Source organism: Panulirus ornatus, chromosome 5 (assembly GCF_036320965.1).
Source record: "Panulirus ornatus isolate Po-2019 chromosome 5, ASM3632096v1, whole genome shotgun sequence".
Lineage (NCBI taxonomy): Eukaryota > Metazoa > Arthropoda > Malacostraca > Decapoda > Palinuridae > Panulirus > Panulirus ornatus.
Window position 1 is genome coordinate 5,891,297 of NC_092228.1, and position 22,788 is coordinate 5,914,084.

A 22,788-nucleotide genomic window follows, 5' to 3' on the forward strand; every position below is an offset into this window, starting at 1 on the left:
AAGAATTTTCAACGTTACATCAGACGGAATATTTATGCATATGTTCAGACTGTGCATTGCGGTGGCTTCTTTAACTAAATTGCAATACAGTTCGTGGAAGAGTTGAAGACATTATTCGCTCATGCTGTGCCATTTCTTGAGGGTACGTTAATGGCTATCAAGTGGATGAAGAAACACTTGAGCATCGCGAGGCGCCGGGCCCGACCTTGAGGCAGCACGTTGACACCGTTTTCCCGCCACCTGCTCACCCGACAAGCACATGTGTACGACGCCTTCAAAATCAGATACCATAAGATGACAATTTGGACATGATGCGAAGTACTGACGATTTAAATGCCGGTAATGCTAAATATTAAAAATGTTGAGTAAGTAGTGCGACGTGATTTATGTGGGCCAGTGATAAGAATTCCTAATATCTCTACATGGCAACTGTGCTTGCTCCTACTGCCAACAGACTTTTGGCGGGAACTTCTCCAGTAACGTGCAGGAAGTGGGCTTTTTGGGAGATTGTCTGTACAGTAGGGCATGCATGACTTTAAAAGTTCAAGTATTAACGACGATAAACTGTAGCAGTATCTTATTATTCAGTGAAGTAAATATACCCTATTCATCCAGATATGGCTGGCTTTGCGCAAGGTGATTAAATGCGAGTTTTGTTATGCTTATATTTTTCACATTTTTACCCCCTGTGTCTGCTACGGTGCTTAACCATGATTTGCCGGGGCGATAAGTAATTTCTCGGTAAAGGCATGACTTTTACCGAGCGTCCTTATGCTCTTGGTGCTGCGCTGTGTTGTGCAGGAAGCGCGCTTAAGACAGCCTGCCCGACCAAATTGACAAGATGCTTCACAAACTTAACGATGTTTGTTTAGGGCGCTTGGCTGTCGCTTCATAAAGCACGGACTTATGGCTGGCTCACCGCTGCAAAACTGATACGAGAAAAACGGATACCGAATTTGTTTAATGTTGTTAAATAAGGTTAAGACCAAGAGGAAAAGTATAATTGGTTCTTTGTCTTGCAGCAGGGGAGCTTAATATTGGGCTGGACTTCCGGCCAGCTCCCCAGCGACAGGGATAATTATCAGTGGGTGAAAGAAGACTCTTTTGGTACCTTCGTTGCTGCACAGTGGCTGCCTTGTTCACACGCCTGACAGTTGCGGAACGTATGGGTGACGAGAGAGAAACGATTACCAAATACAACTCCTCAACAAAGCGTGGGAGAGTGAGTGAAGAATGTTAGGTCAAACTCGCAAGTGTGTAGATAGACCGCCATGGGAAGTAATTCGTGGAGGGAAATGAGGTTAACCGTCGCTTTGAACTTCCCGTATATGTTAAGATCAGATTAATGCGTTCCTGTTACACTATATACTCAACGCTCAGCGTTGACAGGCAATATATCCTGACAAAGTCTTTACGAAATTTCGGATTAGAACTAACCTTACTGTATCTTCCTTCCAGATTCTCAGGTGATGGGTTACGGGGGTGTGGGCGTGTCCGGGTACATGGAGACTGGGTCCCCTGGGGGCGTAGCGGCGGCGTACGGAGTCACTTCCCCGCACTACACCGGCCACCCGTCAGGGCTCGCCTCCCCACTCATGGCCCCTTCCTCCTCACACATGAACCACATGGTCTCCTCAGGCATGGGTGCTGCACCCTCCACAGCCTCACCCTCTTCATCCTCCTCCGCTGAAGATTTCTTCTTAGGCGACATGGGCTTCCCACCGAGGATGAAGAAGAAGGGACGAAAGCCCAAGCCCGCTGATGGTAGCGGCCAGCAACCCGGCATGAAGAGGAAGAGCAGAGAAGGTAAATGAGTGGAACTCTTATCATCGTCATTCTGTAATCCTACGATATATACATGTATAAAACTATATCATACGCTCGGTGTGGTAGTATGCTGACATACCTTTTATTTCCAGGCTCAACAACATACTTGTGGGAGTTTCTTTTGAAGCTACTTCAAGACAAGGAATGTTGTCCCAAATACATTAAGTGGACCAATCGGGAGAAGGGCGTCTTCAAATTAGTGGACTCCAAGGCTGTGTCCAGGCTGTGGGGGCTCCACAAGAACAAACCAGACATGAACTACGAGACAATGGGCCGCGCTCTAAGGTGGGTCATCTCCACATTCACACTTTTTCTACCCCCAATACGTCAGTGGTTTCCAAACTGTGGCGCATACACAAAGAAAACGTTGCTACTTGATGATGGGGGTTAGTCTGGTCCTGCAAAAAGAGATTGAATTTGCTGCTATCATTCCCTCAAGTTACTTAGTAGGCTGGTGGGAGACTGTTACGAAAACTGCAGTTATTTTTGGGAAGTGTTTTATGTTTGGAAGCCACTGCTATTTGTTAATCATCTGTGACATTTATTACAATAATAAACTGGCTTGTAATGTTGGACTTAAAGACAATAGTCTTTCTCTAAGTACTCAATCATAGAAACATTAAGTTGTTCTTTGTTGTAGAACTTAACAGACACAGTAACAAGTGAAACACATGCTTAATGTAATTTTTATCCACAGATACTACTACCAAAGGGGAATCTTGGCCAAAGTCGACGGCCAGCGGCTCGTCTATCAGTTCGTGGATGTCCCGAAAGATATCATTGAAATTGACTGTACAGGAGCATAGAAGGGCATTTGGCCTGTACTTCTCTGCAATGGAAGAAGTGTCTCATATAAGTTTCAAGATTCTCATCAGCTGCGCTGCGAGGAAACTCCACAGCATCACCTCCAACCTGGAAGTGTCGACAAGACTTTGCCAGTGGTTGCTGTGCACTACCAGCTGTCGCAGATGGAGTGATACTGAAGATCGTTGTGCACTTACCTGCACAAGATGAACCTCTCGCGTCGCAGGACGCGTTGGTTTCTTTATGACAATAACTAACTTGATATTTTTCAAGAATCTGTAAAATAATTATATTATCAAAGGGATCTCTTTCCGTGAGCTTCCCAATTGCCTATTTCTGTATATATTGCCTTCTAATCTACACAGTGTAATGACTATCACTCTCCCTCTCTGAGTATGTAAATAGTATATAGATAAGATTAATGATAATTATTTTATTACTTGCGCCTCTAGACAAAGTGGCAAGACTCGCGTCGAACACTGAGGCCTAACCTCCTCCTACCCCATCCAGAATGTGATACTAAGCAGCCCCGGGACATTGTGACGCATTATAAAAGTGGGGCTGCGCAAAGTGTAGGTTGTAGTGCACGACACACTCGATAGTCATACCCACGTCCTGAAACACCTTTTGAGTTTGGTGGACACAATACATTAATTTATTTATCTATTAATCAAAGAACCTATATACCTGATCTCCTCCCAAACCAATGGGACTCTTCCACAACAGTGATGGAATAAAAATGTAAAAAACCCTTTCATCACTGGACGAAATCATGATCGAATCACATTTAAGATTTTTTTTTACACGTACGATAATGTTCTTATCTGACACTACTGTGATACCAGAACCCCCATCCCCCTTCCTCCCTCTCTCTCCCCACCAACCCCTCACTCCCCCCTTCCCCCATCTGGTAATTAAAACGTTAAGGGAGGTAGCCACCAGCCCAAATGATTTTTCAAGGACACGGGTTAAAAGAGTCCTTAAGTCAGTCCGTAGATCCCCAAGTGTCCTACAAATGACGCTCAATCGGATTGAGTTCTTGTATGTTGTTCGGGAGGATGTTACTGGACAGTGCCTTGCAGCTTTGCCAGTCCGTTGCGCTCTGCTTCTTCGTAAAACACAAGACTCCAATGCCATTTTTAGCCTAAATTATACACATTTGTGATTGGCCTTAAGCTACTAACCTATTGCCAAGGTGATATTAGTGATAACGTGTTGTGCAAAAAATATTAAAAAAATTGACCCGATGACCTGTCTTGGGCAGAAGAGAAAGAGGTTGTCCACGGTAATTGGTGCTCAATTTGATAATGTTCCAATTCTTTGTAAGTGAAGAAAAAATAAAAAAGAAAGCCATATCATATATTTTGAATATATTTAATACTTTTAAATTTATACTCTATATTTTTCATCTATAAAACAAAAAGTTGTCCAATATGTAGCTACTGCTTGCTCTTGATGCGAGACAAAACACTAGACAACTTCCTTGACGGTGTGATGAACATGGGATCTCCAATGAGTGACTTTTTGCGTCGATACGGATCATACTACAGGACTCAGCGCGCACGCGCGCGTGACCACCCCCGCCCCCCCTCTGTAACATAGACTCTCTCTTTAAGGACTATTTATTTATTGAATACTTAATATTTTACAAGAGTTGTTAAATTGTTATATAAGTTAAATGTTTTGATATACGAGACTAGGAAGTCACTAAGGTGTAATGTAAGTTCAGTTGTGGTGTTGTGTTTTCATGTATTAATAATATCCACCAGCAATGTCTATTAACAGCGGACCAACCTTTTTTTCGCTAAATTGTCATTTCTTTTCATTGAATAGTTTTTACATATCATTTTGGTTGTATACTAAATCATTCCTTTTTTTGTAATACCCATTTTATTGAGTGTCATGAGTTTAAAACCAACCCCTTCCCCCGAGAAGTAAGAGAGACCCTATGGTGTCCTCAAACCTTTCCTGTAGTACTCAACCACTCCCCTTGTATGATGACCATGCTACCTTCCTTCCCTGGGGTTCCTGAAGATTTGTTCTTCCTGCCTCACAACAAATCCTCCGTTCTAACACATTTGCCAACCCTGTTCTGCCCAACCCTTCCGCCATCTCTCATTTTGCCTTCCCCAAGTGAATACCTATCCTTCCTTCTTTCCACGACGGAAAATCCTGCCTGTAATACTCTCTCTGACGCCCTGTTCTACTTTCCCAGGGGTTTCCCGAAATTTTTTTGTCACTCCCATGATATAATTAACCCAGTGATGTCCAAGGCCCCTTCTCCAGTATCGGTAATGCCCTTTTTACCACCTGGTCCTCCTCCTTCCCTACCCGCTCCCCCAGTAGTCAGTCCCCGGCCTTAACTATCATCACTATGAGCAGCGTGTGTCGTCCGCGTGTTGGTCCTCGTGTACCCCAGAGTTGGCTTCTGTTAGTACAAAGTGTGGCGGAGGCTGATGGCATCCCATGGCAGTTCCCTGTCCTCACCCACGTAGCTTTGGTAATACGTCTCCTCATTGGCTGTGCCATCCAACTTTTTACAAATCTCGCTGCCAATTTGGAAACATATTAGCGGACAAAGTTACGTCGGGGTGACGTTTTGCCTTGTGAGAGCTGGCAGGAATCCTGGATCATGTTGCCCCCCGAGGCAAGTGATGCCCCAGGGTGGGTGTGGGCAGCGAGAGCCGCTCCCCCAACCTGTCCATCCCCAGGGGGATGTGCCCCAGGCAGCAGCGCCCCCCGGGGCCACAGGAAGGGTACCTCAGCCCCGCTGCTGTACAGTCGTGTCGACGGCCCTCGGCCAAGGTCGGCAGCTTTTTAAGTGTTCTCACTACACACTGTATCAACACTACCATTTTTAAGGTGTAAAATAAAGCAAATGATATTACAAATTTTTTTCATTCGAACCTACTTACCCTACATGATACGCAAAACAAAACAAAACAAAAAAAATATGACAGGATGAAAATCAAAACTTTGCGAGATAAAAATCACAGATTAATCTGTATTGCCCCGAGTAACATCACTATTAACACTCAGAATCTTTACATGAACAATAAGCTGTGTTGCAAACGAGGTGTACTGACTCTGGTATGACCCAGAAATCCCCCAAGTCAACAGCAAAGTAAAGATTGACAGAGACCCATGGGTGACGACTATACAGAACACACATGCCATTTGACTGAATCTACGACAAAAAGAAGTACTTGAGAAGGATGATACATATGAACTATAGATTGATCTATATTAGGCATAAATAATATGAAAAAGGAAACTGGCGAAATAAACGAACCCAAAACAGACAAAAAACTCCAAATCCGTAAAAATATCTAATAACTAGAAAAAGGCTCTCAAGGAATATTTGAGGGTAAAAATATACTTGGTAAATACTACATGTGGCCCTAATAAAAAAGAAAGACATGGGTGTAGAAAAAGCCGAGGCGCATAAGGAATAAATATGATGAGGAATGTCTACAAATAAAATACACAAGTGGTTAGTGTGGTTGGGTCAAAGAGGAGTACATCTGAGAGAACTGCAACCCGAAAAGTGATCTTGAAGGGTTTATGCAACAGAGTGTGGAGGCGAGGGACGTTGCTGTGTTTCAACCTCACATCCTTACATGGTGTTCTGTCACCTAACCACCACCGAAATGACTTATGTCTGTTAGCAAAAAGTGTGCCAAATGCTTACATAACTACACGAAGGAGTGCAACATTATGTGTCTATTACACTAGAAGGTTTGTTCACGATTCCCACAACCCGCTCAAAAAGCTCATATCCAGCTCACAGTACACCCCCCAACTCAACATTATTTTTTTGTGCAATGCTCTCGCAACCCTGCTCATAATTCCCCACGGCTTTCACATCCACAATCACAACTCCCACAACCCTGAACACAACGTCCTAGCTCAACTCCAAAAAAAAACCCGATCACAAATCCTACGTCCCGCTCATAACATCCATATCCCACTCACAACATTCATATCCCACTCACAGCAACCATATCCCACTCGAAACAATCACATCGCGTTCACAAGACCCACATCCCGCTCAAAAGACCCACATCCCACTCATAATACCCACATCCGTCACAAGACCCACATCCCACTCACAAGACCTTTATCCCACACACACGACCCAAATTCCGCTCGCATAACCCATATCCCACTCATATGAACCATATCCCACTCGAAAATACCCACATCCCAGCCACAACAACCACATCCCGCTGATACCATCCAAATCCCGCTTACAACACCCACATCCCCGTCACATCCAAATCCCACTCACATCTACATCATGCTCACAACATCAACTTTCCGCTCACACCACCCATACCCCACTCACAAAACCCACATCCCATTCATGAGACCTACATCCCACTCACAACACCCACATCCCACTCACGACATCTACATCTCGCTCACAACACCCAAACCCCACTAACGATACCTACATCCCACCCAAGATACCTAAGTCCTACTCAAAACACCCACATCCCACTTACGACACCTCCACCCATTCACAAAACCCACATACCACTCAGGACACCTACATTCCACTCGCATCACCCAAATCCCACTCATGACACCTACATCCCACTTATAACACCGACATCCCATTCATGACACCTACATCCCACTCATAACACCCAAATCACACTCATGACACCTATATCCCACTCACAAAACCTACATACCACTTACAACACCCACATCCCATTCGACACCTACATCCCACTCATAACACCGACATCCCAATCACGACACCCACATCCCACTCACGACACCCACATCCCACTCACGACACCCACAATACCTACATCCCATTAACGACACCTACATCCCACTCAAAACACCCACATCCCACTCACAACAACCACATCCCACTCGCGACACCTACATGCCAGTCACAACACCCACATCCCACTCACAGTACCTACACTCCTGCTCACACAGCCTTCACGTCCCTGATCACAACCTTTACATCCCCGTCCACAACTCCAAGTCAGAGAGCACTCGGAGCCCAGCCGGAACAAACAGCGATGAAGCTGGAAAAAAGGCAATAACACGAAGAGTCGCTAAATGATAGCCCCGACCACTTGCCGACACCTTGAAGTTAATATACTTGCCTCTGGCCTTGTCCTTCCCGAATACAAGTTCCCAGTCCCGACACCAAACACCCCCCCAACTCAGAGAGAGAGAGAGAGAGAGAGAGAGAGAGAGAGAGAGAGAGAGAGAGAGAGAGAGAGAGAGAGAGAGGCGCTTCAACACGTATATAACTGTACTTCACCTGACCTCTCTGGCACCCACGCAGGCATCCATCAGGTTATAGCAGCAGTTGCAACCACCACCAGAGGAGATGGACGACTCACCCATGTGTTGCTTCATCGGGAATCAATACACCTCAGTACTGACCCCCCCTGTGCTAGAGAACTGATGCAGGCAAACAGCAAATTCCCCCTGCGTATTCCTCTAACTGTAATTTAGACATAAGTGAATAAATACGGCAGTGAACCCATTAACAAATATCAAGGGGCCAGAGTGTGACCAAACAATTCTACCAAATATTAAGAGAAACACGGTGATGATGACGGTAGTCCACGAAGGTAAAACTGGACCGAATATACAGTAGCAGACAACATGTAGATCCTCTCAAGAGGTAACACTTACGACGACTAAAATCCTAAACGCAAAATGGATCCCTAAACACTTGTTAATGGTCTAATATGAACAACAAAGTCTCGTAAGACTTCTGTCATCAATTCACGAACTTTCCAAGCGTCGCAGTGGTGATTAATTATAATATTCAAAGCTGGGTCGAAGGGGAACTACTTCCCTCTGGAGGTAGCTGCAGACAGGTACGCTGTCTTGGGGCTGTCCAAATGTTTGGGAAGACATGCACATGTCTATAATAGTTTCTCCTCGTACAGTATGTGATGATGGACTGGTTCCTCTCCCACACTTGGGTACAAAACCCGAAAAACTTGTCTCATTGACAAAACTTGTCCGCAAACCCTTTATTCTATTTCTGTTTTTAAATATTTTCTTTTTCGAAACTGACCGAGCGTACCATAAAAATACGAAATTGATTATGAGGAAAAAAAAATAATTGCAGGCATTTGAACGTAAATAATGAGACCAAAAGGTTGCCTGTTCGCAACCTCACTCAATCGTAAAATAATACGTAGGCTTTTAGCTGCTCGTCACCAACTAACGCGAGAAAGGGGAAAAAAAATATATATACATACATATTACATCAGTCATTAAATTCCCCAGCCAGTAAACGGCCATGGGGGGGGGGGGGAAAGGGGGGATGCCATTTATCATAGAGACACATCAAGGGTCAAAAAAAAAAAAAAACCATAGGTTGGTCACTGATTACAAAACAAAAACAAAAAAAAAAAACTTTCGAACCCAACCAATCGCTGAATAGGAAGAACTAACTACCTTCCTTTCCCCCACCCTAAAAACAAAGGAGCATCGAAGAGCTTATGGTGCCCAGAGAAGTCCAAACGCTAATGCGTATGTACATACACACGTACGAGGCGACAGGAACGAGTTTTGTGGGACTGAGCTAAACACCCCTCCCCACCTTTAACTGAACAGGGAACAACTTTACCTGACGCCGGACCAATCGCCATTTATCTAATATACTTGATCATACGATATTTACAAACCCTACCCCATCACTGAAGGAATTCATGCACAGATATCAAAGCAAAATTTTTTTTTTTTTTTTTTTGTAAGACGGGGAAATATGCACTGTAAACACGGAACAAATTACGGTAAACCACACACACATGCGATGAAGGTGACGAAGACACTAACAACTTACTTGTTCCGAGAGCGAGAGAGAAAGAGAACTTGACGGCGAGGGAAGAAACGCTCTGGAGATGGGTGAGACTTTAGTAGCGTCACTTGAACTTATCTGAAATGGAGGGAAAAAAATTTGGCTGTAGCAACTTGACTTGAAAGTTACTTAAATAATAATAATAATAATAATAATAATAATAATAATAATAATAATAATAATAATAATAATAAATATAATAATAATAATAATAATAATAACAATAATAATAATAATAATAATAATAATAATAATGACTACTGCTGCTACTACTACTACTAATAATAGAAAATTAATAATGACAATAATAATAATAATAATAATAATAATAATAATAAACCTACTCTAAGATCAAACACAATATTGGACACTTCACAAATGGCTGGAAATACACCTTAAACGCGTACTACAGGAAAGGCCAGAAACCATAGACTAAAACCACATACTAAAAAACCCTTAAAATGCCTCTAAATCACATTTGAACACAACCACTCCCACGATCCTTTCACTGCGCCCACGTTTCAAATATACAAAGAGGTCCCAGACCTTGACAAAAGAAAGAAAAAAAGAAAGAAAGAGAAAAGGTTCCGAGAAAGACCAAAGTCAGAGAGACTCGAAGCAAATGATGAAATAACCTTTAAATATGTGAGGATGACCTTTCCCGAGGTTCTAGGTCAGTCTTCGTATTGTGAGACGCGTTCCGATCCAAATGAAGGACAAATATTTCATATTTCCCATCTGTGGTACAGACCCCAAGGTTATATTCTTTATATGACCCTCCAGGAAGAATACAATGCAAAAGAACAATAAACTGTGTGTATGAGTTTAGTTCAATATATATGTGTGTGTGTGTGTGTGTGTGTGTGTGTGTGTGTGTGTGTGTGTGTGTGTGTGTGTGCATGTATGTATGTATGTATGTATGTATGTATGTATGTATGTATGAGTGTGTGTATGTATGTGTATGTATGTATGTATGTATGTATGTATGTACGTATGTGTATGTATGTATGTATTGTGTGTGTGTGTGTGTGTGTGTGTGTGTGTGTGTGTGTGTGTGTGTGTGTGTGTGTGTGTTGCCGGAATCCACACCCACTTAATAAATCACAACAAATTATCAATAAAGTACAAATAACCTACAAGACGGCAATAAATCATTTACAGGAGCAACATACGTGAGACGGGAAAAGTTTTTATTAGGAGAGAAAATTACTTACGATTTACTGGAAAATGAGATAAAAGAAAAAAAGATTCAAAGGACAATTTATGCCCGTGAAAAATTACTTCAACGAACTACTATCTTAAAACAGCAACTTACTTCAAGCATGGTCTGCGTAAAGTCATGGTGCTCGATTAGTTTACGTGGAGTTAGGTAAGACTGAATAAAATTGTCTGATTAATATTAATCACGACCACCCCCACCCCCCCCCTCTTCAACCTAACCTGACCCAACAGCTAAAATTAAACGGACAATATTTACTAACGTCATTTCAGCCAACATATGTGAACGAATATGAACGTGAAATACTCTTTTTCCAAGACATAACATGAACACCATGAAATAGAGGCAGTATAGCAAAGCATACTATTACCCTTTACACTAAGTGTTAGCTCATATTGATGAAACACTGCGAAGAACGGAGGTGGATTGCACGTTACGTTCACAAACTTTAATAAAATGCAAGAATAAAAGTTACCCTTAAATGTTGAATATCAAAGAAAACGACCAAAAAACCTATTACAAAAAACGCAAAATATTTCATGGGGGACTATTCGTTTTCCTTTACTCCCAAAGACATACATACTCGTTTCTTTATCATCACTTTATATCATAGGAATAGTCTATTTTCCTCATTTTTAGTACCTCTTCCACATTTAGTGCTGGAAATCTTCAATATTCAAACAAAGGCAGCCGGAAACCACAGGTTTTCACAACAAAAGCTACAGGAAATCTAACCTAACATTTTCAAATCACGGGCTGCTGGAAAACCCAGGTTTTCAAAGCAAGGGTTGCTACAAACCTAGTTCTCAAAGCAAGAGCGACTGAAAAACCCCTAGTCTTCAATGCAAGGGTTGTCAGAATCCCCTGGATGTCATTACATAAATAAAAAAATGTAAAAATGAGAAGTGAAAAACATGGAAACTTAGCTAATGCCAATATCAACCACCCATAAGGTTCATTATTGTCTAAGCAACAGGCAACACCTTATCAATCCTTAGACATACACTTACAAACCTGACTAAAATCTGAAATACTTACATACATACATACATACATACACACAAAGAGAGCCATAGTGTGAAAATAACAAAACATACAATTTGCAAGATATGCTTATCTCAAGCAGCAACATCATACCAGGTAATTCAGTTGGAATCTGTTCACGGGGGAAAAATACTATCCATATTCCTCACCAAGGTTAAAAACAAATGAAAATTGATACCGAGAGACACTCACACCAGTTATACATACAAGGGACATATATGTATGAGAGCCTGTATGGTTATAGATTAATTTTGAACGACTGAAGGTTGATCAAATGTCTTGTACAAATCTACTGTAAACGGAAAACAGTTAAGAACCGATGATAAACGTGAAAATTCATTGCGTGTATAACAAATATAGTATTCTCTGAAAGGTCTAAGTTTGCCGTTAGAAAATTCACAAATTTATTGAAATGTGATCATCACGCGTAACACCATAATGATACCAAGATGAATAACAACGCTGTGGGTAGTATTTTAAATACCAAAACTTTAAGGTACGTAACAAAAGTAGTCAACGTATGGGATAAATTTACATAGTATTCGAACAATCATTTCCCTATTAGGGGCGATCATAGCCTAGCGATAGCGCTCCCTCCTGTTGCACAGGGATCCCGGGTTCGATCCTGGCTGTTGGAGGTTTGTATGTTCTATGAAGGTGCGCGTTTACACACACACACACACATATATATATATATATATATATATATATATATATATATATATCTTTCAAACTATTCGCCATTTCCCGCGTTAGCGAGGTAGCGTTCGATATGGATATGCTATCTACATGACATTCATATTACTCTCGATAAATACATCGGGTCTGCGTGTTCAATTTCTAGCATTTGTTTCTTATTAACCCTTGAAACATTCCACATATTAAAAAAGAATAATTATCTATCCATTTGGATACTTCAAAATACCCCTAACATGACCCAAGCCTACCTCACATAACCCATCGTAACACTACCTATCTCACTATAACACTAACCCTAACCTACTTCACTGTAACCTTAGCATACTCCAATGCAACCCTATCCTACCTCACTGTAACCCTAATATACTCCAACGCAACCCTAACCTTACTTCACTGTCACCTTAGTATACTCCAACGTAATCCTAGCATACCTGACTGTAACCCGGAGTCGGTAAAAGGGACAATAAAAAATATTATCGATTATAAACTCGTCTGCAAAATAACCCCTATGTTACAATTATGGATACAATTTTTTTCGGTATATTTATTCTTGCAAGGGTAATATATATACTTCAAAGTTTCAAAATTATTAAGGTTTACAAGTACAGTTTGCATACTGGACACCAAGTGATTGCTGCCCACTGGTGAAAATGTAGTTAAGCTATTACCCATCTAACCCCAATACCCATCTTTACATATATATATATATATATATATATATATATATATATATATATATATATATATATATATATATATATACTACAGACCAGTCACTACTTTTGAATATGTACCACGGAAAACATTACAAGCAGCACCTAAGATCACCCAAGAATTGTCTTCTGCAATGCTGGTTTTGAGTTTAATGAACACAAATACAATTGCGAAGCACAACTTGGAACACTATGATTAAGTGAACGATAATGAATAAGGCGATAACAGTTATGTATATACCCTAATCAAGGGCGCGGAGCTAAAGTGGATTTTTATCCTCAATAAAATGTACAGCAGACATCTAAGAAAGTTAATACCCACCTGGAGTCCCGGCTATGTAAACAACTGATTCTTTTCCAGCAACAGTTAAATAATGAAATAAGTAAATCAAGGTGCTTGAAAATTTACGAAAATAATCAAACATGTCTTTCAAATGTAAAGAACAAGGTAGTTATTCGCAGCCAAAAAGGGTAAATCAACCCAACGTTTTCCCTGATATTCATATCCCTCACTGCTATCACCTCAAATCATTTTCAATAATGACGCTTTTAATCACGCCACTTTAATTTTTTCTTGTTCTCTAAATATTACACTATATTCTTTAAATATTACACTAAATATTACAACTGCGTGACAAAATCATTCACAACCCATAGTAGTTTCAATGTGTAGCTAGCTGCACATATAAATACTAAAGGAAATACATCTAAAAAAAAAAAAACATTATTACACAATATTCAGAAGCCTATCATATAATTGCTGGTAGAGAAAATGACCAAAAAGAAAAAAAAACACAGCCTAGTCCTCTAACTGTTAATATTGCAAAGAATCAATAATCACAAAAGCCTGAAACCTAACCCAACACAACCTACTTCATCAGGCAGAGAAAAAAATAAAAAAAATCTTTGATAACTATAATAAACCATACATAACCTAATCCTGTTAGGTTGCAGGAAAGAACAGTGAAACGTTTTAACAACAGTAAGGAAAATAACCTAGCCAAACATAGGTATTTGAAGTGGTGGGAAAAAGTGAAAAACAATGTCAATTTTAACAAACTTAACTAAACCACCTTATTCTTTGAAGTAGTGGAAAAATACATGAAAAATGGAGAGAACAGTAAAAGGCTAATCAAATAATGCTTGTACTTCAAGTAAAGTACAGAAAGTGGCACTGACAACAGTAACACAAGTAAACATATCTACCTTAGCACAAGTTAATACTGAGGCAGAATGGAAATACAGTGTGAACCATCAATAAACCCTAATAAATGCATTGATTTGAGGTAATGGGATAATATAACCCTTTTTTAAAACAAGCATATGGAGGTAAGTTCCAGTTTAGGGGCACCATAAAAATAACTTAAGATTTTAGAAAAAATGTACATCAGTGATAAAAGCTGGAGGAACATGATTTACAGTATCATATTTCATACTCTCTTCACAGACAGTGATAGGTGGAGTCTATGCTGATCATCTGGAAATAAAGTGAAGGAAATGAATGGGAAACACTTCTAGAAATCACCAGAGCCCAAGAAAACTACTCACTTACCATAATTACAAAATAAAAATGAGATGTCATTTGCATTTAGTTGTTGGGAAGTCTGTTAGCTGTGTTCAGTGCCTACTGATTGTGTTTACTTTCTATACCTGCATGCAACTAATCTAAGAGAAGGAAGATGATGAGTCTGGCATGTTTCAAGTGCTTTGTCCATTTAAACGACGCGCGTTCCGTGGGATTTTGAGCTGTTATACTATTATTAAATCTTTGTTGCCACTGCAAAAATTAATTTAAAAGCGTGGGATTTACCTTTTACCCTCTTACAACTGAATTTTCGACATAATACAACTCAATAGTGTTGGGGCTACTATGAAGATGAGGGAAAATGTGGGTTTAGATAAAAATTAATTCTAAATACCAATAGGTATAAAAACATTATGATGATTTGCTTGTTTAAATGCTACAGATAGTATAAGGATACTGTTACTAATATTCCATTCATAATTCTGCTTGTATTTCATGTTCAGACCAGCCTGTAGCACATATATTTCACATTTCCTCCTCAATCTTATCCATTACCACGACTATTTCTTATACACACTTACCACGTAAATTTGGAAGGAAAAATGTGAGTTCAGACTTATCAAAACTTTAGAATTTGACACTGTTATCAGTAATTCGATCCCTGCGATTTTTTAAACATCTATTTTGCAAAAGGCAGATTCAACCATTAGTGTACAGTGGCATTCTTGTAATACATAAGTAATACGAAGTAAATGCATTAATAATACGTAGAAAATCTAAATTGACGAACCCCAACAAGTAAGTTTTCTTGTATTACAGCTTAATTCGGTTTGTTTCTAGACTTACCAACGTAATAAAGCTCTGTAGAATCCAAACAAACGTCAGGTGAATGTTTGATGTCAGCCATCTACAAGACGTTTTTTAAATGTCCAGAAAATGATTTAAGGATGATGTAGACGTCCCTCTTGTTTGGATTCTACTCAAAATATTATGATGAAAGTGGCACCCATTAATTATCTAAACTTATGGGCTATTACACTACAATTTCCCTAAATTTCAAAACCCTGCCCACTATGAGTGCTTAACATTGTTGGAGTAGGCAATGCTTTACCTAAACTCCCACATTCTGAACCAACACTTAGAAAATGTAAGGAGCACAGTGGTACCACTTTCGTCAACGTCTAATCACCAAAAGAAACTTGTAAAATTAACATATTTCCAGTATCATACTTATCATTAAGGTATATCTCCAACCCTACATAAGGTTCACATTGATTCTGGTGTTTATAAAAGTATTTCACTTATATTTTACCTGTTCATCATATAATGTAAAAAAAATAATTCATCTACCCTGGTCTAAATCACATTTCCTAAGTATAGAGAGTCCATTAATATGCTTTTTTTTTCATCTAAATCCATAAGATACTTCTGTGGTGCCCCTAAACTGTAATTCCAAAATTTTGAATCACATGATTAAATGCATATCAAATACCTTTTAAAAAACCACATTTTAACAAGCGGTAAATTTTCATAAGTTTGCTAGCATTTACCTCTTCAGTTCCTTGCCATGTATATTACACATTTTCCTTTAAATTTAACCTTACAAATAACCACTAAAAATCCTAGTAAACATTTCTCCAGTGTTCCACTAAACTCCACCCTACAACTATACGAGTGGTAAATGCATGTGTACACACCATGCAAAATAGAATTCTTCGATCTTTAAATAAATATTGAAGATTTTTGATAATTTCTTCAACCGTAAAACATGTTCTGATATTAGGGGTAATTTTCCTGCAACTGCGGGCGAAATGTCAACACAGCATTTACCCCCGAAATCATTCACTTTCACTATATTACTTCCTCAAAAATGTGTCACTCTTACCATAAATTCCAGCCGTTTGTCTTGTTAGTATGACACACACTATTTAAAACATATGTAGGGAAATACAAGGAATATTTCCAAGCGGATGACGATGTCCAAGGATGCGCGATGGTCTCCATTGCATATGGCGGCCCTCTCCGTAAATGATAAAGAAAACGAGAAACTTTTCTGAATCTTCGTTATAAGAAGTGTGATGTATAAAATGCCAGATACCGCTATAATAATGATATCTCGAGATTTCTTATAACTTGCTTGATGTTATGATCTTAAAAGATACCTAATTTATTACGTTAATAAATTAACAAGACAAATACCGTAATACATATAACGAGGAGTATTGAAAAACTGGTGTAAATGTATAATAATTATACTGGTCGCCGCATTCTCAAGGACTCTGCAACAAACGCAAATATTTGTCCTCCAAAACCCCCTGTTCATCAAGTAAACACAACAAAGGACCCTCCAAAAAACACCTTCCAAATTATCAACCTCCAACATCCCGTCCCTAAGTCAAAGTCATGATTACATAGCTTTTTTTTTTTTATTCAACCTTTTAGGCCTTGGTTGACCAGTAAAATACGAGTTTAATTTTCCTTAATATTCTATCTATTTTAAAATGTTCGTCTGCACTTTATGCAGATTATGAGATAAAGTTATACTTTTTTTCCCATAAATTGTTCTATGCTCTTATGTCTCCTTTGCAAAAGGTGTCAAAAGGTTTAGTGAAAATGTGGTTTAGTGAAGGCAGGCTCTGACCTGACCCCCTCAAGCCAGCCATAATAATCAATGGATAATCTACATTATATGTTTATCTTCTCATCTCACATCAAGGCAAAACAAGCATAGAGCCTTTGCAAAGTCACTAACCTCAACACTCTTATATTTTTGAGTTTACTATAAATTGGCAATTCACAGCTAGAAAAGATACTAGAATTTTAGGATTAGATACTTTTACATCTAGGCTAATGATTACATAATTATGAAAAATGAAGGTAATCGTCACCTATGGGAATTACATCGATACAGAGGGACGGACACCCAACACTCACATCAGCCGAAGGAGGAGGAGACCGTAGAAGATAATGATGAGGGTGATTAGCCACGAGCACAAGCAGAGACACGACGGTTCGGAACCCACATTTGAGAAGACTGGGGTAGGTGTGGTAGTGGTCATGGTCGGAGGTGTGACTGTGCTGGTGGTGGTGTTTGGTTCTGGCTTTTTCCCCAACACCTTGAGGACCACAGCTCCCCCACACTCCTCACATCTGCCACAGTTTGATTCCATTTCAATGCGGAATTAATAATCAAGTTTTATCTCCGTGTTTTGTATCAGCTTGAGCGAGATAAGGTTGTAAATTGGGATGAGAGAGATGGAGTCATCTTTTCACAAGCTAGTGGGCAAATGGTGGATGAATGAAGAAATGAAGTTCACTATATTAACTACAAATTAGCAGGAGTTTGTTGAAAGGATTTGATTTAAAAGGAACTATTGGCTATTGGGGATCTTCAGGGCTCTGGGGCCCCTCAAAGGCGTTCCCCAGTGGCATCACTCGGGCTTGAGGTAGTAGTAGATGTACACAAGGATACTTATCAATGCCAAGATAAGTACCATGATGGTGTTGGTGGGGTCCCAGTCCGTCTCGGTGTAATATGACCAGTGAGACGAGCTGGCTGAGGTGGTCGTGCTCCAGCTCCTCGAGAAGGTGGTGTTCGCACTCGAATCCCAGAGGTGCAGGAGTGCCGAACCCCCTCCACCAACCTGCTCCCTGAGAGCAACCCTCTCCTTTGCCACCTTGGCAACCACCTCCTCTTCCTCCTCCTCCTTCTCACACCGTTTCGCACACCTTTCGCACAGTATACGACGATTGCTCATTATTTTCTAACTTGAAACCCAGTTTCCTTCTTGATCTCTGAGCCAATGGTTTCGAAGTCGGAAAGAAATGGTTAGTTCACTGCTCATGAAGTGATTCAATTGCTTAGACTTATAGGTCTAAGATTACGTGTGGTATGTGACTAGGTGGTATTTTTATGCAGGACGAGTTAAGGCTATGGATGGGGTAGTACCATACCACAGGATGGACTGCGACGGTATAGCTGAATATAAGTGAGAATTTCGTGGCAATAACAGAAGATAGTAGATGGGTGATAGAGGATGGTAGGCAGTGGACGATAGATTCGATGCTTGTGGGAGGAGATAAGCCTGACATGTGTCAGCTGCAAGTTAGATAAAGATATTTGAAATATTTTGGATAATCTTTGTAAAAGGCTTATAATATATCCTAATTTCATGGCCGTTGGCTGACGCAGTGCCTTTTTCTCTCTCTCTCATTCTCTCTCTTTCTCTCTCTCACGTAGCCACTTATCAAGGAGGCATATTGCCGACATTACCAGCCTGGGTATCGGGATGGGTTTAGTTTTTGCTGTGCAGCGAGCCATCACTTCAGTGGTTTTCGAGTGTGTTTCCGCTGGCCAAATTAGCTGTCATAACACTTGATTATACGTACCTAACATGGCCTGATCTTCGTAACTATATTTTTCTAAGGTAAGCGCTACGCTCTCGTTCTACTTTTAGGCAAAATCTTGTCGTAAGTTATAATACTATGAAAGTACACACACATGAACCGAGTCTCACTCCATTTATTCTCTCTCCCTTTCTCTGTCTCGTCATTTTTCTTCCTCTCCTTTGATACATCTATTCGTGTATTTGTTTATCCATCCCTTAATTCCCGTTTAGATCATAAGCTAAGAAGTTTTATGGCTTATTTCAAATAACGCCATCAGTCATTTTTCTTTAGCTACCCCTAACATTATTTAGAAAACGATTCCTTCTCAATCAAAGAAAACGATATAAATTGTAGGGTGAACTATAATTTAACAGCGTGTAGAAGTTGTGAAAGGTCTGTTCCATAAATCATAGAACAGCCACAAGTTTGGAGCTTAATTACCTGAACTACATAACCCTATCGTAAACTCTGTGTGTACATATGATATAACGCTCTTCGACTGTTAAACAGTCAAACTCCAGGGAGCCAAACATCCATAGCAAAGTTAACCTTAAAAAAATATGACTAGGCTATATGTATTCATGATACATATGTATTGGCTGACTGGGCTAAAATACGGGCCTTTAGGGGTTTTCTATTACGTGAAGTTGAGGTAGAACCCGAATCAGCACGGTGTAGCTTGAAATGGCACTATAACTTAAGGAAATAAATACAGGATTGCTGACAATCCATATCGGAGGAAAAACTTATTTTTTTTCTACACCAATAGTATAAACTCTCAGAATACCCAATTCCCAAGGTTTCAGCTCAGCCAAAATGACACACACTTCTCATATGGATCTGATCTACATAATACGAACGAAAAAATCGTCAGACCTCACCTTTAAGACTCCTTTTCTGGAAGTAGATTTCTTTATCGATAGATTTACCATAACACCCACTTCTAAAAAGTCTCAGCTCAGTGAAAATGATACATATAACTCAAATAAATGGGATTAACATATTGATAAGGAGGTGAAATAGCATCAGCTACCATTCAAACTCCGTTCTGGGTTATGTAGAACATTATTGCCAACCACATCAACTTACTAACCACACCAACTTACCAGCCACATTAACTTATTAACCACACCATCTAACCACAGTAACTTACCATCTATATCAATTTACTAGCCACACCAACTTACTAACCTCTCCAACTTAAGAACCACACCAAGTTATTACCGCACCAAGTTACTAACCACACCAACTTAAGAACCACACCAAGTTATTAGCCACACCAAGTTACTAACCACACCAACCTAAGAACCACACCAAGTTATTAGCCACACCAAGTTACTAACCACACCAACTTAAGAACCACACCAAGTTACTAGCCACACCAACTTACCAACCTCTCCAACTTAAGAACCACACCAAGTTACTCGCCACACCAACTTACTAACCACACCAACTTAAGAACCACACCAAGTTACTAGCCACACCAACTTATCAACCACACCAACTTGTGGACCACACCAACTTACTAGCCACACCAACTAACCAACCATATCAACATCATCTTTTACTATATTGATATCTTTGGCTCAAACATTCTTAAAGTTTCTTGTAAGTTTGTCGCGACTTTATAGAGAAATGCAACTTTGTCTTTGCGGGTCTAGAAAAGAATGCAAGAATGTTACACATTCCTTGGCCCAACCAGTCTGCACTCCCCAGAAGATGCGAGAATGTTGCACGGTGAAGAGATAAACCCTTCTTGTTGCAAAGTTAGAAGATGTTAGAACGAGATAATGCTATCATATATTAGAATATAACTCGAATTTTACCATATCGCTTCGTAGGTCGTCTGAATGGCAATCGATTAAGGATTATGTATAATCATATGTATATATGTATGATTGTATGATATACTATACATATATTCATCTAAAAGCCTGATTGTCAACTTAATGGTGAAAACGCAACATACAGACCAAAAAATATCACTCAGAAAGGTGAAAAAAATAATAGATACGACCTATTATGAAATATTAAAGAATATCTATATATTTTTTAGAAGAATTTGGTCGTAATTTCAGGTCGCTAATACGTTCAAGTTTATGGATTTTCAACCCTACTAAGACTACACGAAGAAGTCTACGGCTTTCCAACGCCAGATTACGTTAATACGACTAAGTCTACGGGTTTCGCCACCCGTGTTCCGTTAACTCGAACGAGTCCATGGACATCACAACCCACATTTCTCTGACAAGGTGGAAAAGTCCCGTTGATTTATCAGGTCACACAACATTTACCACAGCAACTATTCACCACCACAACACCACCACCAGCAGCTACCACTTCAACAACCCACAACCACAACAACCCTTTCTACAACTACTACTAAGATCAGCACAAAAGCTAAGACCACCAATAGGGAGAATACATCTTGGTTCTTCCTCCTGATAAATCCAAGGGAAGCCCGGCTGTCCATTTTGGGAAGGTCGACCGAAGCTCTTGGCCCGGAAACTTTTCAATAACCTTCGTGATGGAATTCTCAAAAAAAAAAAGGAAAAAATCTTTGTAAGTCAGGATTTGTGCGATGGGTTACCCGGCCTGAGGAAAGTCGCTCTCTTAAATGTCGCTGCTGCTGCTGGTGGTGAGGGGTGAGGGGTGAGGGGTGAAGGGTTGGGGTGGAGGAGTTGTTGGGGAGGGGAGGGAAAGGGTGGGATGGGGGTTAAGGGAAGGGTAGGGAGTTGGAGTTAGTGGGATGGGATAGAGGGAATCGCTGAGAGGAGGAGGAGGAGGAGGAGGGAAATTATAGGAAGGGAGTTAGGAGGTTGTAGGGAGGGGATGGCGAGTTGTGGGTGGGGGAGAGGGAGTTGTTGGAAGAGGGAGAGGGAAGTTGTTAGGGAGGTTGTATTGTGGAGAGGAGGGGAGAATTGTGAGGAGGAGAGGGGGAATTTATGTGGAGTGAGTGAGGAGCTGTGGGGAGGGAGGTCATGGGGAGCGAGTGATAAAATCATGGATGATAAATGTAAGCAATAAAGATGTGGATAGTAAAGGTAAATGATAATGAGGAGGACACAGAAGTAGAGATCAGGAAAAGTGTGTGTGTGTGTGTGTGCGTGTGTGTGTGTGTGTGTGTGTGTGTGTGTGTGTGTGTCATGAGGTCAAGGAAGGCCCCCACAACACCTATGTATAACTCATACAAGACACAATGACCACGTAAGGATATATATATATATATATATATATATATATATATATATATATATATATATATATATATATATAAGAGATAATGCATCCTCATAACTTACACTGGTAAGTACATTCTCCATTATAAGATAAACTGGGCCCAACTTCTGACACCTTTAAAATAACTTGAGAATTTATGGAGTTTCTTACACAGCCCAGTGGCTTTTAACAGATTACTCATAACTTTAAGGAATGGGTTGCAGACCCGCTCCGTTCCTGACTCAGTATATCTATAATAGATCATCTTATATACAGACGAGATATTTCAAAATCCCTCTCTTCCAGTTGCCCCTTTCCATTTGATAACCTTCGGTGGAATGGGATTGAGTTTGTGACTATGGCCAAAACTTGGATATGTTAGGATAATGGGAAAGGGGTGTCTAGTGACGAGGTTGAAGTTGTTAACTGGTAATTAATCTAATTCGCGAGAAGGAAAGAAAACTGGATGTGTTTTGTAATTAAAGTTGATGTACTG

General features: G+C 40.1%; 1 protein-coding gene and 1 long non-coding RNA gene across 13 annotated transcripts in view; one reads left to right on the top strand and one right to left on the bottom strand.

Moving 5' to 3' along the window:
• Positions 1-5,522, top strand: part of Eip74EF (Ecdysone-induced protein E74) — a 630,411-nt gene extending 624,889 nt beyond the window's left edge. For all 12 annotated transcript variants that reach the window (XM_071660155.1, XM_071660166.1, XM_071660239.1 and 9 more), the window contains 3 exons: positions 1,459-1,806; positions 1,920-2,112; positions 2,525-5,522. In XM_071660155.1, the coding sequence (XP_071516256.1) occupies positions 1,459-1,806; positions 1,920-2,112; positions 2,525-2,633 (650 nt within the window). In that variant the 3' untranslated portion in view covers positions 2,634-5,522. The remainder of the gene's footprint in view (positions 1-1,458; positions 1,807-1,919; positions 2,113-2,524) is intronic.
• Positions 2,092-22,195, bottom strand: LOC139747681 (uncharacterized). Its single transcript, XR_011712444.1, has 3 exons — positions 16,570-22,195; positions 9,470-9,562; positions 2,092-2,225 (listed from the first exon to the last, which is right to left on the bottom strand). It is a non-coding gene; the product is annotated as an uncharacterized lncRNA (long non-coding RNA).
• Positions 22,196-22,788: the final 593 nt, after the last annotated feature.